The 22,122-nt window shown below is 39.0% G+C and overlaps 1 protein-coding gene across 1 annotated transcript in view; it reads right to left on the reverse strand.

Annotated features, from left to right (window-relative positions):
- The window catches only part of LOC149833414 (uncharacterized), a 128,345-nt gene that overhangs the window by 48,272 nt on the left and 57,951 nt on the right, over positions 1 to 22,122 (reverse strand). Inside the window, exon 3 of the mRNA XM_090015101.1 lies at positions 7,518 to 7,586. Within this exon, the coding sequence (XP_089871227.1) occupies positions 7,518 to 7,586 (69 nt within the window). The remainder of the gene's footprint in view (positions 1 to 7,517; positions 7,587 to 22,122) is intronic.

The following is a 22,122-nucleotide window of genomic DNA, read 5'->3' on the forward strand; positions in this document are numbered from 1 at the left end:
TATGATAAAACTTTGTGAAACAGATAACATCATACATGTTCTAGGATCGCCACGGATCCGACATATCTCTCCCAAGTGCATCAACACGGGGTGGGGCTAGATGCTAGAATGCTTCAACATGGCCCTGCACAACTGCGCTTGAGAAGTCGAAGTCTCGTACGGGGAACTCTCTTCTCGAGACTAAAGCACCTGTACGCAACTTCGCATCTTCCTTGAAAAGAGCGAAGTTGGTAGGTGTCCCTACGGTGCTTGCATTGGACGAGTCAAAAGAAGCAAGCCTACGCCCAAGGTAGGGCGGCAAGAAAAGAGGCAGAAAATAAAAGTACAAAAGCAAAGCCAGCAACAAGAAAGTAAAGACAAGTAAAACAAGAATGTAAAAACAGGAACTAAATGTGAAAAGAGCCTGTGCACATCAAGCGCGACGGCAAAGTAAATACAAGCACAGTAAGGACGGAAAGCAGTAAATATGAGAAAGTAAATGTGAAAAGAAAATCCTGGAAACATAAAGCGCGACGGTGACAGAAAGTAAAAGCAGAAACGTAAAGACAGAAAGTACATGCAGAAAAAGTACATACAGAAAGTAAGCCTGGGCATATAAAGCGCGGCGGCAACAGAAAACAGTAAAAACAAAAAAGTAAATAGGACAAGGATCGTGAAACCGCATCCTTGAATTAAAGGCATACGTATATAGATATACGTATATATATATATATTGTCCTTTGCGCAACTTTTCCCTACCTTGGGGAGTCACAGTACTGAGTTCATCTTCGAGCGTAAGTGATGACGGTCTCAAGCCACGGGGCACGAGAAGGCTCCGTTGCGCAAGCTGCAAAGGTACAACACATTAGTACGTAAGAAGAAGAAATACAAATGAAAGGAGGGGCAGGGGCGTAGCCCCTGCCTGTTGATTCAAAAAGGAAGGGAAGGGGCAGGGGATGTGTCCCTGCCCGTTGCATGTGCCGACTAAAGGAGCAGGGGCAGGGGACACGCCCCTGCCTGATTGCTGCAGAAAAGAGGCAAGGGGCAAGGGCAGAGCCCCTGTCCGCAGGCTGCCTGCCAGGAAGCGCAGAGGCAGGGGCCCGAAATGAGGAGGTGGAGGCAAGGAATTCGCCCCTGCCTGCCAAGAAGGCAAGGAGGCAGACGAAGGTAAAAAGGGAGGGAGGGGCTTCGCCCCTACCTACTGGACAAGCAAAGAGACAGTGGCGAAGCCCCTGCCTGACGACAGTGAAGAGGTAGGCTCACAGAGGCAGGAGCGAAGCCCCTGCCTGACAACAGTGGAGAGGGAAAAGGGCAAGGGGCTTCGCCCCTACCTGACAAGATCTGAGAGGCAGGGCGACAGCCCTACCTGTCATGAACAGAGAGGCAGGACGTCTGCCCTGCCAGCCAGATGGATAAAACGGCAGGGGCCTCACCCCTGCCCGATCAAACTTCAAAACGGCAAAGGCTGAGCCCCTGCCTGACGAGGTTCGAAGGGGGGAAACAGCGACTGAGACAGGGGTGAACCCATGTCTGTCGCGAAGGAGGGGCCGGGTAAAACCCCTGCCTGCCGACGACCAAGGAGGCTGCAAGGGCGCTGCCCCTGCTCGGTTGCCAAAAAAATGAGTTGCAGGGGGCGAAGCCCCTGCCTGACAGAGTGAGGGTAGGCAGGGCTTCGCCCTACCTACCTATCGTAGAGGGAAAAAGGCAAGGACAAGGGACAAAATGCAGGGGCATCGCCCCTGCCGAAAAGAGACGGGCAGCAAGGGCGTCGCTCCTACCAGAAAGTGACAGAAGGAAAGAACGAAGAGGGAGAAGACAACGAGGGGGAGGGGTTAGGGTTTACCTGCGAGGGGAGTCGTCGGCGTCAGGTGGCCTCCGGTGAGGCGAGGTGGATGCCGACAGGGCGCTACCGGTGTCGAGAAGGGAGAGACGAAAAAGAGGGGTTGGGTGCGACATATAAGGAACGAGCGAGGGGGGAGAAAGGGAGGTCGTCGGCGAGGCCTCCGGCAGGGGGAACTCGGTGCGGTGTTAGGGGGCGTCAAACGAGGTCGCCAGAGTGCGAGGGCGGAGAGGGGGGAGCAGGGAGGCTGCAGCGAGAAGAGAAGGGGGGAAGGTCGGGGGGTGTGGGGTTTCCTGGTGGCGGGTGGTCGGACACAGAAAACAGGAGAGAGAGGGAGATGATCGGTCGGGGTTGGGTACCCGATCGGCGTCGCCGGTGGTCGGAAAAAGGTGAGTGGCGGTCGTACGAGAGAAGAGGGTGGATGCGGCAAGGGAGGGGGAAGGGTTTCTCGTATGAGAAACCCTAACCCTTCGAGTTTCTTAAATAGACTCACTGGGGGGTATTAAAGGTACCCAGATCGGGTCTGGGTCGGACCCAGATCCGGTAACTACTTTTTTTTTTAAACCATGGGTTTTACAGAGATCGCCTCCGGCGAGGCGCGAGACGCAGGGGGAGAGAGAGAAGTCGGTGGGGGGTCTCCTGAGCGTAATAGGAGACCCCCTCCCCCTTTCGTGCTTATATAGAGCACAGGGGGGGGGGGGGAACGAGTCCGGATCCGGATCTAACCCGGGTCTAAACTTTTTTTTTTGAATTTTGCGGGTTTTACACCCTGAAGCTTGCTTCAGTCCATAAATAGCTTTTTCTAACCTGCAAACATGAGTTTTGGGATCCTTTTCATCATACCCTAGTGGTTGCTCCATATAAACTTCCTCCTTAAGATGCCCATGTAAGAACACATTCTTTACATCCAATTGACTTAGTTGTCACCCATGATCAACTGCTAGAAAAACGATGATCCGTATAGTGTCTGTTTTGACAACAAGACTGAAGGTCTCATTATGATCAGGGCCATACTCATAAGTGAATCCTATTGCTACTAGGTGAGCTTTATATCTCTCGATAGTTTCATCGGGTTTATATTTTATTTTATACACCCATTTTTAATGAACTACATTTTGATCAGGCGGTTTTTTCACTATCTCATATGTCTAGCATTCATGCAAGGCCTGCATTTCTTTATTCATAGCTTCTATCTACCTATTTGACTGCACTGCATGCTGAAATGTTTTGGATTCTTGCTGTTATCCGATTTGAGCAAGGAAGCACTGAAAATCTATGCTGAAATTTTCATAACTTACTCATCTTTCAATCGGATATCTCACCCTACTTGATCTTCTTATTGAATGAAGTTGTCTCTCTTGATCTGACAATTGTTGTTGTTCTTGCGGAATCGACTGGCTTTGATTACACCTTGTATAAACGCATCCCTCTTTAATTTTCATGATGTGCTTTCTACGTTGCCTGAATCGGTTTTTGTGTCACAATCCAATTCGGTTGGTGGATCTTCTAAGACATCTTGGTTTTAATCAAGAAAAAGATTTGACTGATATATACTTCAATATTATTCTTGTCCTGCAAAACATAATGATTGCATTGATTATTAGAAAAGTTTCACTCATCAAACACAACATTTCCTGATATTTTAATTATGCCTAACCTGGAATCATAGCACATATAACCATTGTAATCATCAGCATATCTAACAAAACGACAAACATGGGCTTTATCCTGAAATTTGTTTCTTAGATAGTTGTCCACATGAGCATAACACACACATCCAAATGTCTTTAACTCATTATAATTTGGGTGCTTCTCGTATAGCATAAAATAGGGAGAATTGTTCTACAAAAGTTTCATGGGCAATTTATTTATGACATATACAGTTATATAAAATGCCTCGGTCCATAACTTTATGGGAACTTTACTCATGAATCATGGACATCACACTCTCTACAATATGATGATGTTTTCTTTTAGCAATGTCATTTTGTTGAGGTGTGCAGGCATGAAACTCTTCGACCAATTCCATTAATTTGTAAAAAATCAACAAATTCCTGTGACGAGTATTCACCACCACCACACTGGAGATTTAGAATATTTGATGAAAATTGAGAATGAACATAAGCCCAAAAGGTTTTAAACACACCAAAAACATTTGACTTATGCTTTAAGAAAAATAACCAAGAGTAATGAGAATAATCATCAATAAATGATACATAATATTTGCTACCAAAAGAGGAAGGAAGTGGAGATGATCCCCAGACATCAGAATGAATAATATCAAAAGGTCTCTAAGCTCTTTTATTATATGAATTAAATGGCAAAACATGACTTACAAACTTGACAATTAGGGCATAGACTATCACAAGACTTCACCCAAGATAGATTTGGTTAAAAATTTATTTGAAACTAGTCTTTTAAGAAAAACTCCACCACAATAACCTAACCTACTATGCCAAACATTTGACTGACTGGACTTTAAAATACTGAAAACACATGAAGAGGACTCAGGCTTCGAGTGACGAGCAGTCAAGGGATCTTCTTTGAAGACGTACATGTCACATCTTTCTCCCTCAACGAACGTCTTCCTCGTTTGAAGATCCTTGACATACACAGAAGATGGAGTAAATTCAACATACGAATTGGTATCATCAACAAGCTTAGAAGCAGAGACTATATTCTTTTTTATTATATTAGGAGAACACAATACATCAGACAACAGGACATAATATGATTTAGACAAAGGAAGGACAATATCTCTAGAGTGTGTAATGGGGTGGCGTCTACCATCTCCAGTAACAATATTATTTTTACCAGAATAAAGAATCAGTTTAGAGAATTTACCTGCGTCACTTGTGACATGGCTAGCCTGAATCAACGTACCAAACACCCCAATCATTTTGCTTGAAACTGAGTCTGAAAAGAGCAGCCAACAAAAGCTCCTTGTCAAGGCCAGTTTGCCCCTTGTTTTACCCTTGATCCTTAGGTAAATATTTGCCTTTAGCTTCAGGATTGTACCTCAGATCATCTTTGAACCAACATTTTGCTTTTACATATCCTTTCTTCTTGAAAATATAGCATGTAGGAATATTATTATTGAATGCACATCTTCATCCTGAAAGGATGTTGGGAGTAGGAAGAATTCCTCGACCTCCCTGATTGTAGCCTCTACCACGTCCACAACCTAAAAAGGATCTTGTAAACAACACATCATGGGAATCTGCTTCAGTCTTTTCTGTATCTGACATCCCCTTCAACGACATCTCATAACTGAGGAGTTTGAGTTTAAGGTCATCAAAAGTACAAACGGTCCCAATATATTATAAAGTAATGGACAACACATGGAATTCGGGTCCCAAGCCAACTAGATCTTGATGAAATTTGTCCTTCTCTGACACTTGACATCCAATTAACGCTAGTTGATCTATAATGGACTTGATCTTGTTGAAATATTCCATAATAGACATGGATGCCTCCTTCAACATCTAAAATTCTCTTTTCAAATAAATGATCTTGGCCTCTAATGTATTTCATAACGTCATCGCAGTACAATCATCTGGAATTCCCACCAATACCTCCTAAAATAAGGTCAAAGTGATGTAGGCCACTAAGGCTTGATCTATCTTCATCCAGTTGACAAAATCGGGATTCCTAACGGTCCTCGTTGCAGTTACAGGCCCTTTGTCATCTTTATCTTTCTACATAAGAAACTCAGATGGAGCAGCAACTGATCCATCGAAGTGACCAGCGAGATCCTGACTCCTAATAAAAGGAATAATTTGTCTTTTCTAGGTAAGGTAGTTGGAGTTATTCAATTTTTCATAAATTAATTAGCCAAGAAAGTTAGCAGAGATGGATCCTTAAGAGGAACTTGAATCCATGAGAGGTGAATAAAGAATCAATGCAAAAAGAACAAAATGGGACAGCAAATAATTAAAGAAAATAAGATAATCAATAACCAAGATATAGAAAAATAGTGATAGTAATTGGCAGCAATAACAGTCATGTCCTCTCTTTTTTTTGGAAAAAGGAACGTGCACAATAATCAGATATAGTGCTACAAATAGAATATCTTAATGAAATCATGCGTCAAGGTCAACTTAGAATCCCTTTTTTTGTTGAATGACAAAAAACAGGAATTGTTGGCTTTAGGTGACATCAATTTGTTTTTCAGATCTGATATATTTTTCAGATTTTAAGCCAGAAAAATGCAAACTGAAAACACAAACGAGCCAAAATTTATAAAAGAGCTTTCAAATCAAAGGAGAAAATAAAGAGTCAAGAAATATGCAAATCTGATTTGAAGGGGAAGAAATAACAAGAAAATGAAGATAAAGAGAGATTAGGGAATCAAGAAATATACAAATATGATTTAAGAACCATGAACCAAGAGAAGAGACAAGGATTTGAAAGAAAAGGAAAGAAAAGAGAGGAAGAGAAAAAAATAGAAGACTCAACTGTTACTACCTGGAGAAAGAAAAAATGAATCTTGAAGATCACCAAGATTTTTTAGCCTCACTCTGGATCATAGCTCTGATACCATGTTAGATTTAGGTTTTCTGAGGTTCCAGCAGAGAGAAAGAAGACAAGAGAAAGGTTTGGGCTGAACTCTCATGATTCGCAATATGGGAAAATTGTGCCTCATTGTGACCATTTATATTCACTTTACACTAAAATATATCTTTACTAAAACACCCTTATTAACACAAAATACAAGAAGACTAATAAAGAGTATTTTAGGAACACAATATATAATAAAATACAATAGGAAACTAAGAGACGTGAACAGTAACATCGTGAACAGTGACATGAGTGTTATGGATCTGGATCAAGATCTAGATCCGACCACCCTCAAACCTCATGCTCTAATAAACCAGGTGCCCACATTGTGAGTCTTTAAGAAGATTTTATCCCTTTTGTTACATAGGTGCCTACCATATCGTGATGGATGATGCAATTCTCACTTCTATTTACATATATGAGATGGTTACCATTGGTATCTCTCATAGGGAGACAAACTGACGGATGGCTATCCAATTCAATTTGACAGCAAGTTTCAAGTTCAGACAAAATAAGCATAAAGATTTGTAATACTGCAACATAATCATGATAGCTTTCAAAACATAATTTTTTATTTTCATTAGAAAACCAATCTTGAGAAGAATCATGATAGTTTTCTAAACATAATGTTTTCCTTTCCATTAGAAAATCAATCTTGAGAAAATCACTTATTTTTAAACCTTTCCAAGAAAAACCCTTTCTAATATTATTGTGAGACCAATATTGGTCATTTTACAAATACATGGACAAGCACAGAAGCACAACTGCACATGCACACACACGCACACACACACCATTCCAATTGTGCAAACCAACTGCAGTAGAAAACAAGGCAATGTTGTTGGAACAGGCAATATGCATCTAAAAGGAAACATATATAGATGCAATTTCCAATAGAAAGATCTCACTGTACTCGGATGCTACAATGTATTTCTTAATAGACTACTCAGCAGCTATAATATATTTCTTAACAGCCATGAAGTCACATCACCCATCATCAAAAAAAGGGTTTTTTGAGATCTTTTTCTATGATATCATTAGGAACAAATAATTAGATAAAATGGCAAACAAATCTTAACTCTCAACAACATGAACAGATTTAGGACTCCACATCCAGGACTCTAATGATATATGATACCTTCTTATCTTTACTCTTCCGGGACCAGTTATGGTCTTCAGTCTTTCTTCTCTTACCACTTTCCTTTCTCTGAGAAAATTAACAAGATGTCAAATTAGCACACAGCTAACAGAGTAAAAAATTACAAACCATTTTCTGGCAGCAAAATACCTATAAGTGTTTCCACATTACAACTATGCCACAAAGGTGCGGGTGCAGATGCAGGTGCGGATGCGGCGATGTGGCACTTCAAAAAAACTTTGGTGCAAGGGTGCGGGGAGGATATATATATATATAATTTTTAACCCTGTTAGAAGAATTCGTGTTACATAGATTACAAGCTTATGAGACTTTAAACCTTTAAGTAGGGAATAAGTGATGCATATCAAAGAAGAGAAGCCGTTTGTGCACAAATAGGACACTTTTCGTTTCTTGGAGCAAGCTTCAAAATTGGATAACTTGCTTGATTCATGAATCTTTAAAACCTTTTAACACCACTACCGCATCTTCACCTAACGAACTGTTCTCAAAAGCTATTACAGTGGAAATCTATGTATATTTTCTTTGCCATTGAAATAGAACCAGTTAGTTGGTAAAGAATTTGTTTGTTCGAGTGGTTGGCAAGGTACAAAACCTTGTACCTAAACAAAAGCTAAACTGGCGATAAATTGAAGCAGTAGAACCAAGGTAAATCACCAGCTCAGATGAAATTTTGTAAAATAAAGAAATTCTATAAAGCTTGGTTGAAGAAGAAAAGGAAACAACCATAAAGAAAGGAATATATGCTGAAATATAACTAAAAATAATAAAAAGAAAACATTTACAACTAAGAACCAAAAAATGATTTGGCTTTATTAGATCATGTCAGTAGAGGATTACCAAAAACTACAAAAATACTCCATAACAGGAAATAAAAAGGAAGGAAACTCCACAATTGGAAATCAAGGCCAATTTAGACACAGAAAAATCTGAAAAACAAAAATTATTTATATCTGAGTAACATATATAGAGCAGCAAGAACTAAACCACTGCTTAATCTTTTTATTTTTTCACATATTGTTCCTTTTCCATGAAAATTTTATCTCAAAAAAAAAATCTACTTTTTAAATCAAATATCCATAAAAAATCAGATAGAATTAGTCAATAAGGTTAAGAATTTATTTCCTTGTTTGTAACGGGTAGCATTTTGAAAGAAATGATGACCTAAGGATGTTCATAAACGTTTACACCAGAATTCCATAAATCATTTAAAAGGCATTAGTACTAGAAGGTAGGAGCCATACATCAGAGTTAGAGGAATATTTACACATTAAATACAGGAAGAAGATTATGTTAATGACTATGCATGTGGGTCACCAACCAAAAGCCGTTGAAGAAAATGGTGCAACTGAGGGCCTCAAAACTCAACCTTATTAGGAAAAATTGGATATGAACCAGGTGCAGGAACATGTTGGAGAGGATATCAACAGAATAGATAGTCACAGACTAGTACATCATGTGTGGCTAGAACTGTAATATCTGCAAATTTCCTAGGATTTTTAAATAAACAAAAATAGAATTTCAAGAATAAAGTAGCCATTGTTATTTTACCATCAACTGGCATTTAAGTGTAAATTATTGTTAAATTTTCATTTTTCTTGCTAATTATGGTTTAATTAGCATTTATTAGTTGATTAGCAATTATTTGGTAATTTTATTTAATTACCATTTGATTTATTATATTTAATTGGCATTAATTGTTAACTGGATTTAATTAGCATTAATTGTTAATTAGATTTTGTTATCATCTAATTATTAGGCATATTTAATTGACATGTGTGGTACCTTTATTTAAATTGGCATTTAAGGGCGTAATTGATGTTTTAAAATTTGAAGGGGGAATTAAGAATTTTAAATTGGTGATTAATTGCCCAATTGGGGTTTTTGGACCGACTTGGACTTGGCCACTTGAAATGGGGTCTAAGTGGGGGTTGATTTTTGGAGAGCTCTCTAGAAGGCCCAAGAGCCTAGAGAGAATCAAGGGATGGTGGGGGACATGGTGGTGGCCAAGTGGGCTAAGTGGGCCAAGTAGTGGAAGGAATATGCCTTGCATATTCCCTCCACTACCCCACTCCCCTTGGTCGATCTCCCATCTCTCCCTCCATTGAGTGGAATCTTCTAGAAGGTTCTAAATGATTTCCTCCCCCACTCGCATGGGCTATAAATAGCCCCTCACTCTCATCTCACTCTTTGCACTCTCTCCTCCACGAGTTCTGGAGAGAGTGGCTCTCCCTCTTTCTCCCAAATTCTCTCTCTCTTGCTCTCAATCCCTCTTGCATTCACAGTTTTGGAAAGTGGAGCTTGGAGGAAGGATCTCTCTCCCTCTCTCATCTCAATCTCTCTCACCCTACACAGTTTAAAGGAAGATGAACTCATCTCACTCCCTCCTACGGGATTTGAAGAAGCCATCGAAGATTTTGAAGGACCTCTCTCCCTCTTGGTCTCTTCATCGCGGTCTTAGAGGGGGAGGTGCTGCCCGATTTTTCGGAGGAACTGAATTCCTCAATTTATACATTCACACGGTTTTGGAGGCTCTCTCAAGAGGGATCTCTTATTTCATATTTTGGGATTTCTATCTACTTGATTGAAGGTAAGGGACACTTTAACTCCATGATTATTGTAGAGACCTAGAACATGCTTGTTAGATGTTTATTGTAAAGTAGAATTCCTACTAGAATTGCAGAATTGCCCAAAAATGTATGTGTATTTGTTTACATGTAATATATATGCATTCTTGTTGATTTTAGAAATGGATAAGCATTTATGTGGATTTTAGAAATATACATGCATTCTTATTGATTTTATAAATATGGGAATGCATGTGGATGCATGTATAATTTTAGAAATATGGTCATGTACATGCATTTTTGTTGATTTTATAAATCTGGAAATGCATGTGTAATTTTAGAAATATGATTATGTAGATACATTCTTGTTGATTTTATAAAACTGGAAATGCATGTGAATGCATGCATAATTTTAAAAATATGATCATGTAGATGTATTCTTGTTGATTTTATAAATCTGGAAATGCATGTGAATGCATGTGTAATTTTTGAATTATGATCATGTACATGCATTCTTGACAATTTTATAAATCTAAAAAAGCATGTGAATGCATGTGCAATTTAAAAATATGATCATCTACATGCATTCTTGTTGATTTTATAAATCTACAAAGGCATGTGAATGCATGTGTAATTTTTGAAATATGATTATGTACATGCATTCTTCACAATTTTAAAAATCTGAAAATGCATGTGTCCATTTGAAATTTCGAAAATACATATATGTATATGCATTTTTGAGGAATTGAGAAATCTAAAAATGCATATATGTTCATTTGGAATTTAGAAATACATATATGTATATGCATTCATGTTGATGATAGAAATCTGAAAATATGCATGAGTAACTGATGTTCCTATACAAATCTGGAATTTCAATGCAAGAATAGAATGTGTATTTAAAAATCAGATTTGGTATAGAAAACCTGTGTCATGTACAAGGACACATTAATTTCAGATTTATGAATATAGTTGTCATGTACATAGACACTTGAAATTCAGATTTTTGAGAATGTATTGGTGTCATGTACATGTACACTTTAAATTTATGAACATAATTGTGTCGAATACATGAACACTTTAAATTCAAATTTATGAATATGTTTGTATCATGTACCTGAACACTTTAAATTCAGAATTGATGAGCATGATTGTATCATGTACATGAACACTTTAAATTCAGATTTATGAATACGTTTGTATCGTGTACATGAACACTTTAAATTCAAAGTTGATGAACATGATTGTGTCATGTACATGAATACTTTAAATTCAGATTTTTTAGAATGTATTGGTGTCATGTACATGTACACTTTAAATTGAGATTTGATGAACTTGATTGTCACGTACATGATCACTTTAAATTCATATTTATGAATATGTTTGTGTCATGTACATGCACACTTTAAATTCAGATTTATGAATATGTTTGTATCATGTAGATGGACACTATTCAGATTTGTGAATGTGCATCTTGTACGCAGGCACTTTAAATTCAAAATTGGTAAGTGATTATGCTATGCATATGTAATACCCATGCTTTTTATCAGATAGATAAACTTGAGATTTAGATCCTTAAGTAGGTACAAGGATATTTTTAGCATCGTATTGGTTTATTTGTATTTGGATCTCGGGTATCTTGTTTGGATCTTCAATGTCGGATCACAAATATCTGGTTCAGAACTTCGATATTCCATTTGGATCTTAGATATCGATTCGCGAATATCAAAATGGATATTTAATAATTGTTAGGTCAAATGGATCGGATCTCTGGTATTGGATCCTCAATATCATGATCAAATTGATATTGGATCCAGAATGAATGGAGTGGACCCACGAATTTTAAAACGGGTCTTAAGAAAAACCTTAATTAAAATTCATAATAGTTTATTTTGGAACCATACCCATCTACTGAAGGTTTGGATCCAAATTACATTATTTGGATCAATAGTTTCAAATCCTAGTAATAAGGAGAAATTTTTTCGGATCCAGGATCCATGTGTAAATAATATCATATATTTATATATTGTAATATATATTAAAAAAAATTGTGTAGGGATCCACAGTTGGATCCATTTGGATCCAACCTGTGGATCCGCATTTCAAGCTAGACCCAGGTCCAACACACGGTTGGAACCCGAGTCGCGGGTCACGGTTTTTGGACCCGGGCCGCGACTCGTGTAGCGATAAAGAATCAAAACCCGTGGTTAGGGTTCTGAAGGAACCCTAACACGAGTCTGGCAAAGGGGAGGGGGTTGCCTCTCTTCAAAAGGGGGGTCTCGCCCCTCTTCCTCTCACGGTACCTCTCTCACTGTCTCCATGTTCCCCTCCCGGTCTCGACTTCTCGCAATGGCAACCACCCTCACCGGAGCCGGCGACCTTCTGCCCGCAACAACAACCTCTGATCATCATAAAAAGGTAGGATTCTGTAAATTTTTTGGGGGGTATCGAGTGTGTCGGGTGTGTGTGTGGGAAACCAAAAGAAATCTACGATTTGGGGGTTCTGGCAACCCTAAACCTAAAACCCCAAATCTACGATTTGGGGGTTTCGGATTTTTTCTTATGAGGGGTGTTTTTGTTTTTGTTGGATTTCTGGAAAAGGGGAAGGGTTTCGATTTTTGTTGTGGTTTCGACTGCCATGAAAAAAAAAGGGTGTTTATTTTCAGTTAAGGATTTACTTTTGATCTTTGCTAAGGGAGTTCGATTTCTGCTAAGGAGGTTAAGGGTTCAGATATCGTGAACTCAGCATAAAAAAAAGAAAGGTTGCCTTCGTATAATTCCTATGTTAATTAAAGGTTTAAGATGCCGATCATAGTTCAAGATGCTAAAGCTCATTTCATGCTTCGTATGCTTACCCAACGGCTAGCCCATCTAGGCAATCTACACGTGTTTCATCCAGCGTTTCTATTTTTATTAATTGATTAGTTACTGTTTCTGATAAGAGTTTACATTTCATGTTTTGTGGAAAAAAAATGCCAGGAGAAAAATAATTGGTAGTGCTTGTTTGGAAATGGCATTTAGAGCACATTTGTTAATAAATTTGCATTCAGAGTGCCTAAAATTAAATAATGTGCCATGCATTTTTCGAGTACCATGCTATTATATTGGCTTTTAATTGCCTGGTTGTTGTGTGGTGCTCGAATGCTACTTCATTGTTCAAGCAAGACAAGGATGCTTGTATACTATGGACACTTGGATCTATGTCAATGCTTCTGCCCATTGGTATTGCATGTTTGTTGTAGTGCAGATATACTTTATACTTTCCCATGAGTATGCACATGATTGCTGGATTAGGGCCGGTAAATGAGTGTAACTAACCAAACACAGGTTATTCAGCCTAAACACCTTTACAGTTTGATATTGTTTGGGCATTCTATTTGTAGTGGGAAATAGGTGATGCTACACATTTGGAAAACATTGGGTTTTAGGCCTTATTAATAGAATGATGGGAGTATGTGTAAATTGCCTATATCTGAAAGCCATGTTCATAAACATTACCTAGAAATCATCTGCCAACATCAACTATTAACTTATTTTGATTCTAGTGACAAATGAAAATGGTCGGGGTACTGTTGGTGATAACTTAAGGACCACTAAGTATAATTCACAAGTATGACACAGGGGGGCTGTATGCTCTTGTTAAATGACATGATTCTGGTTTCCTTTTCTTTTGTTTGATGTTTGAGTATAAGGTCGGATCATGCAGTCATTGGTATTAAATGAGTTATGTTTTCAATTGTATCATGCCTACTCTAGCTGTTGTGTTATGATTGAGATAAGTTGTTGTGGCATAGGAAGTTTGTTAAGGGTTCTGACAAAAGCCCAACACACACACGATTGGATATATATATATATATATATAGTTGCTACAACACGGGTTGGGACATCTTGCCCAATGGGCAATATGAGTTGATTAACTGAGATTCTTGGGGCTGTTAACTTGGGTACAAGTTTCTTTAGGAAAAAAAACATGCATATATCATTTGCATTGTGTGCTGCCCGTTGTAGATTCCAGATTTTTACCTGCTTATGATTAACACGTTTTGTGTGATCGATATTCAAAGGCAATGTTAACTACATGGGTATTTTGTGAATATGTATCAATCTGAAATGTTGGGTCATGTTGCAATTGCACAAGGGGGCATATGTTTAAAGAAACCAGAGTTACCAGTCAAGGAAGCGGGAGCGGGAAGCGATACGGGAAGCGGGAGCGGGAAGCGAGGCACTTTCAAAAATTTAGGAAGCGGGGAAGCGTGGGACCACTTAGAAGAAAATTACGAACCGGAAGCGACCTAGGAAGCGAACCGGAAGCGAGAGGGAAGCGAAAAAAATGAAAAAAATGGGGCTTAGAAAATGGTTTTGATTAACCTTTCTGCTATTGATGCTTAGAAAATTCTAGAGGGATGAATGAAGAAGATGGGTTTTGGTAAACGTGGTTTAAAAAAAGACTTGGTCCCAAGTTTGAACTATAGACAACTTAACCAAGGCCCATCAACTTGTAACACTATTAAGTATGAATTACATAAATAGGTATTATCTTTGACACTTTCAACCATTTAAATTATGAAATCAAATTCTTGTTGACAGGCCTTTACATTTAAAACCAAATAAGTTACCCCGTGGCATGTGTTTCAAAATTTAAATAGCTCCTGTTTCCAAAAACTGCTGAGACAATGAGATTACATTTATCTCAATGTCACATGGATATGGCCATATATAGGGGATATAAACATTTTATGCATTTGGTCAAAATTAATATTCACAATGCTGTACAATATTATTGTCAGGCTGCCACACCGAGTTTCACTTGGCCAAAATTTGAGTCAAGATTAACTATATAATTTCCACTACAAAATGTAAAACTACATTAAATATTCTTGTTATCAGTTACATGAAATAAAAAGGACAAGAGAGAGAGGGGGGAATATTCTGAGAATGTCAGCAATAAAAATTAACTAAAATAGCATGATTTTCTTGTCCAATATGAGCAATATAAATCATGTCTGTGTGTCTTGTTACCTATTCCAACAAAAAAATGACCATTAAAAGGTCATGAGCAAAAAATATGAAGCACGACATGGACCTAGGAAGTATAATAAAAAAACTTTGCTAATGGAATATTTAATTCTGTGGAATTCTGTGGTGAAAATAGGAATAGGAGAAGAGAACTATCTGTCTTAGCAGGGTCATAAGATCTCCACCAACACAATACTCTAATAACAGACATAAATGTGTTGAAGTTTCATTATTGCTGGCAGGCCAGCAGGGCCATTAGCAAGGTGGGAACTCAATCCCACCTAACCGATTACTGTTGGCAGGCCAGCAGAGCAAGGTGGGAACTCAATCCCACCTGACTGATTAGCTGTTGGCATACCAGCATGGCCATTAGCAAGGTGGGAATGAGCTTCCCAAAAAGCCAGACTGGTGTCAGCATGGATGAAGGGGAACACATCGGCAAGTCTGATAGAAAACCCATGCCGACCCCTTTTCACCGAGGACCCAGCAGAGAGAGTGAGAGAGCGTGAGAGAGAGGAGAAAGAAGAAATAGAGTGAGAGAAGAGAAGTGAGCGTACCTGAATGGATTCATCGCCAGAAGTAGGGAGGAGGTCGCCGGAGGTCGCTGGAACTCGAAACTCGCCGAAAACTCGAGAGAGAGAGGGGGGGGGGGAGGGGGACTCGGATGCGTGAAAAAATAAAACCCTAAGCCCTCAGGGTTTTGTTTTTTCACGGGTTTTGTAAAATGCCGATTTTACCCTTAGTTAAAGGGCATATTCACGTGTTGGTTTTTAAAGCACACGTGTAAAAAAAAATATTTAAGGGCAAACTAGTCATAACCTTGAAAGCGTCCCCTTTTAAAGGGGTACGCGTCCCCCATTAAAGGGATACGCGTACCCCTTTAAAGGGAAGTGCGTCTCCCTTTAAAGGGGGACGTGTACCCCTTTAAAGGGGGACACGCTTCCCTTTAAAGGGGGACGCGTACCCCTTTAAAGGGGGACGCGCTTCCCTTTAAAGTGGTATGCGCTTCTCATTTGAAATGTGTGGTTCCCCACGCGTTTCGGAAGCGCGACGTTTCGCGCTTCCGAAGCGCGTATCGGGGAAGCATGCTTCCCCTTCTATAGGGGCGATTCCGATAACTGAAAGAAACCCATAAATGTAAACTTTCGTATGACATAAGTATGGTGGACTTAATCTGATGAATGGAGTTCTTCTCATGTTTTAGTTTGATTTTAGCATGTTGGATATGAATTCATGCTTGTTATCATGTTATTGCAAAGATTGTTTTGGGAAGTGCATACATGATATGAATGTGTGCAGCCCTGAAAATTCAATTTTTAGATCCGGGTTATGTTCATGTTGATAGAAGTTGAGTTTGCGTCAGATCTGGTCTTCAACAAAGAAAGAAAGAGAAGAAGAAAGGTAGAAGAAAAAGAAGAGGGAAAACACAAAGTCGTGTGGTTGCACAGGTGCATGATTTTTCTTAAACATAATCGTGACCTGTTTTGTGTATATAAACATTAGGTTACAAGACAATACATTTGTGGACATGATTGTCCAACAACAAAAGGCAATATTACATCCATGCCCCAGTAAGCACGTCAATGAGATGCACAATACGAGTTTGGGTCTGGGTCAGACCCAAACTGGGTCCAACTACACGACACTTAATACCCTCCCTCAAGTTGTGCATGGTCTTGAACCATGGACAACTTGTTCTTTAGGAACCAAAATCTCTTTTATGTCAAACCCTTTGTAAACAAATCTGATGATGATCTATCTCAATATGTTTTGTCTTACTGTGGAAAATGGGATTAAAAGATATTTTAATGGCACTTTGATTATCACACAATAAGATAGATTTGGAGTTTTGTTCCTCCAATTCATTCAACAAATGCCTTGTCCAAGTAGCTTCAGCAGTTGCAGCCGCCATTGATCGATATTCAGCCTCAGTACTTGATCTAGCTACTGCTTCTTTTTTTCTACTGCTCCAGGATACTAGGTTTTCCCCAAGAAAGATGCAATATCCGAAAACCGATCTTCTTTCATCAGGATCTCCTGCCCAGTCTGCATCACTATAGATCGTAACATCATGCATGTTTCCTCTTTCCAAACTTTTCTTATATACCAACCCATCTCCAATGGTACCTTTTAAATACCTCAACACTCTCTTGACTGCATCCATATGCCCTGTTTGCGGCTCATGCATGAACTGCGACACTTGATAGACAGAATAAACAATGTCAGGGCGAGTAAAGGTAAGATATTGAAGCATACCGACTACACTTCGATATCTTGTAGGATCAGGGTACAAATCTCCATCCTGTGAATTGAGCTTTTGATGTAAGACATTCGGTGTAGACAAAGGCTTGCAATCTTGCATGCCAAATTTATTCAATAAATCGAGTGTGTATTTATGTTGTGTCAAGGTCAAGTAACCATCCTTCCTGTCTACCTCGACGCCAAGGAAATAACACAAATCTCCTAAATCTTTCATCTTACACCTCTGACTTAATAGTCCTTTTATTTCTTCAATGTGATTGATTGAATTCCCTGTAACTATAATATCATCAACGTATATTAACAACATGGTGATTATGCCTTTACCCTTGAATATAAACAATGAGTGGTCTAAGAAAGATCTACAGAACCCATGCCTTTGTATTTCTAAGGAGAAACTCTCAAACCACGAGCGTGAGGCCTACTTCAAACCATATGTGGCTCTTTTTAGTCTGCATAAATATGGGCTTGGGTATCCCTCAACATATCTTGGAGGTTGTTCCATGTAAACTTCTCCCTTCAAGTCTCTATGAAGAAATGCATTTTTTACATCTAACTGACTTAATGTTCATCCATGTTTGACAGCTAAAGACAGTATAATTCTTATTGTCCCCATTTTGACCACGGAACTGAAAGTCTCATCATAATCCTGACCATATTCCTGTGCAAACCCCTTTGCAACAAGTCTTGCTTTGTATCGTTCTATGATACCATCGGGTTTGTACTTGATTTTATAAACCCACTTGGAATCAACAACATTTTTGTTAAGAGGTCAGGCCACAATTTCCCATGTCTGACACTCATGAAGCGCTTCCACTTCTTCATTCATTGCCTCAATCCATTTGTTTGATTTCACAGCTTGATGAAACCCTACGGGTTCATCATGCTTATCAACCTGAGACAGAAAAAGTTGAAGATCCATAGAAAAATTATTGTAGCTGACCCACCTGTCAATAGGATGTCTGATTCTATTCGAACTCCTCAGGTTTCTAGCTGGCACACAAGTATCTGATCCAATGTGAGGAGTAGAAGGGGCACATTTTTCTCTCCAAACATACACATACCCTTTAAATTTATCAATAAGGTGAGATTGTGAGTCTACCCCTTCTTCAGTGTGTGAAGTTCCACTGACCTGATCACCAGATTGAGGTAAGCATGCTTGACCTGAGTCAATATCATTTCGGTCTGCTGGATGTGTTTCTTGAGTACACTGAGGTGAGCAATCACCATAAGCATCTGCAAATAATTTTGTATTCATCCACGGATGATAAACCTCTTCTCTGGGAATCCTCTGACAGGTATTAAACGCTACATCTCCAAGATCATTCTCATCAAACACAACATTCCTGGAAATCTTGACACGCTTAGTAATAGAGTCATAACACCAATAACCTTTATAATCATTTGCATATCCCACAAATTTGCACCTGGTAGCATTTGGTTGGAATTTATTCCTGAGAGAGTCATCAATATGAACATAACAAATGCATCCAAACACACGCAGAGCATCATAATCGGGTTGGATGCCGAAAAGAGACAAGAACGGTGAACTATTTTGCAAAACTGTCATAGGCAGACGATTTATAATATGGACAGCTGAATGGAATGCTTCTGTCCACAGACTAATGGGAAGATTACTGTCGTGCATCATGCTCATGGTCGTTTCAACAATATGTCTATGCTTTCTCTCAGCAACCTCATTTTGTTGTGGCGTATGTGGGCAAGACACTCTACGCTTTATTCCATTACTCTTGAGAAAATCAATAAATTCCTTCGATGTATACTTACCACCTCCATCACAATGAAAATGCAAAATATTGGAAGAAAAATGGTTTCGAACAAAGGCATGAAAGTTGCAAAATATGGGAAAGGTTTCAGACTTATGCTTCATAAAGAATATCCAAGTACAACGAGAGTAGTTGTCAATAAAGATGAGATAGTATTTGCTACCAGAAGAGGAGCATACGGGCGCAGGACCCCAAACATCTAAATAGACAATTTCAAAGGGTCTTGAAGCTCTTTTATTTATAGAATCAAAAGGGAGTACATAACTCTTACGCATCTGACAATTGGGACACTTTTTATTACTGTCCTCAAGAGTTAAACTTGATTTAGGAATTAATTTGCTTGATACAAGTTTCTCAAGAAAAGAATAACTGCAATGACCAAGACGATCGTGCCAAAGACTTGGGTTATTACATTTAGAAAGACTAAAAACGGACTCAGGATCTGACTTAGATGACTCAAACTGAAAGGACTTAGACTTCAATAAGGGCTTCAAGACGGAACTGGTACGCGCAAATGGATCTTCCTTGAAGATGTACATATTTTCTTTTCGCTCCCCTTCAACGAATGTCACCCTCATTTGAAGATCCTTGACATACACAGAAGAAGGAGTGAATTCAACATAAGAATGTGTATCATCAACAAGTTTGGACAGAGACAATTTTTTTTTTATGTTAGGAGCATGAACAACATTTGACAAATCGAGAGATGAATTTGACAGAGGAATGATTGCATTACCAATGTGAGAAATGTGATGGTAAGATCCATCTCCAATAACAATACTATTTTTACCAAACTAAGAAACCGAGTTCGAGAGCTTACCAACATCGCTGGTAACATGGGTCGTTGCTCCTGAATCAACATACCATGATCCTTGATCATTCTGCTTCAAGTGCAAACCAGACAATGCTGCTAACAAAAGTTGTTTCACCTCCCCATCAGACTTGATGGCATTATCTTCCTTCTTACTCTTAGTGTTTTGCAATTTGCCTTTATTTTGAGGATTAAACCAGCAATTTGCCTTAATATGCCCCTTTTATTGCACAAGTAACATGTTGGGATAACTCTTTGATTTTGATTCGTCGCATTAGAGATAAACGACATATTGGGTGTGGGAAACAAACCTGGACCTGCAAATCTGCCACGACCTCTTCCTCCTCTGAAGCTATTTCCTCCACGACCACGACCGAAGGAGAACCCAGTGGCTAAAACATCTTGGGAGTCAGATTGAGTACCAGAATCTTCAGCAATGCCTTTCAGCGACATTTCATATTTTAGAAGTTTTGCCCGGAGGTCCTCAAATGTGGGAAGCGTGGGCAAGCATAACAGTGATGTCACTAATACATGATAATCCGGGCCTAAGCCATTCAGTGTTTGTTGCACTTTATCTTTGTCTGACACTTCACTTCCAACAATGGCTAGTTGATCTGTAATAATTTTCATTTTATTCAAGTAATCCATGATAGATAGAACGCCTTTCTTGAGAAGCTGGAATTCACGCTTAAGAAATAAAACTCTTGCTTCAGATATTTGAGAGTACGTATGTGTCAACTTGTTACACAATTCCATCGTTGTGCAATCGTCGGGAATAGCAACAAGTACTTCCTGAGACAGGGTAGATGTTATGTAGGCAATTAATGCCTGATCCTTTATCGTCCAAGAGACATAATCCGATTTGTGAACAAGCTTGGTAGATGTAGCTTCTTGTGCGTTTGTTTCCTCCTTTGTGATGAATTCTAGTGGGGCAGGTATTGATCCATCCAGATGACCAAAGAGGCCTTGGCTCCTAATAAAATGAACTATCTGTCTCTTTCAAGTCAGGAAATTGGAATTATTTAATTTTTCATAGACGAGTTGGCTAAGTTTGATGACAAACCAAATTGGGTTGAAGAGGAATCCATGACTATGAGACACGGGAATATAAAATGGAAAATACTCTAAGTGGAATTCAATGATTGTGGGACACTGTGAGAATTCAGTCCAGAAGAAAACTGATTCTGACAGAATTCGGATCTGCTTTTTTTTATTATCTGCCTTTTTTTTACAGAGACAGACATTGGAAGCTAGAGGTTTTAAGTTGAGTAAGAGTAAGACTGAATATATGGAATGTCGGTTTAGTAAGCAACGAAGTAGTGATGGGAGTGTAGTGAAGTTTGGTGATCAAGAAATACCGGTGAATGATTATTTCAAATATTTGGGATCCATCATTCAAAAGTATGGAGAAATTGATGGAGATGTAAATCATAGGATAAAGGTTGGGTGGATGAAATGGAAAAGTGCAACTGGAGTGTTGTGCGATCGTAGAATGCCATTGCGGTTGAAGGGAAAGTTTTATAGGACGACTATTAGACCCGCTTTACTATATGGTACGGAATGTTGGGCTGCCAAGAGACATCATATTCAAAAAATGAGTGTAGCTGAGATGCGGATGCTTAGATGGATGTGTGGAAATACAATAAAAGATAAGATTCGGAACGAGGAGATACGTAAGAAGGTAGGTGTTGCACCCATTGAAAATAAGATGCGAGAGAATCGTTTACGGTGGTTTGGACATATTCGGCGAAGGCCTAATGATGCTCCAGGTAGAAGGTTGGAGAAATGGGAAAATATATTAGTTAAAAGAGGTCGAGGTAGGCCTAGGAAGACTTGGATGGAGATGATAGGAAAGGATATGAATGCTTTGAACCTCACCGAGGACATGGCATTGGATAGAAATGATTGGAGGAAAAGGATTCATGTGGAAGACCCAAAATGATTTTCTTTTTTGGTTCATATCGCTGACCCCAATTGTTTTGGGATGAAGGCGTAGTTGTTGTTGTTGTTGTTGTTGTTGTTGTTGTTGCCTTTTTTTTTACAGATATCAAATCACGTAAAAGTTCAAAAAATATCAATCCGATATTACTGAATCAAGTCACCAGATCATGCCGTGTTCGATTAGCATTAATGGGCTAAGAAATTTG

This window comes from Nuphar pumila, chromosome 7 (genome assembly GCF_984573655.1).
Source record: "Nuphar pumila chromosome 7, dmNupPumi1.hap1.1, whole genome shotgun sequence".
Lineage (NCBI taxonomy): Eukaryota > Viridiplantae > Streptophyta > Magnoliopsida > Nymphaeales > Nymphaeaceae > Nuphar > Nuphar pumila.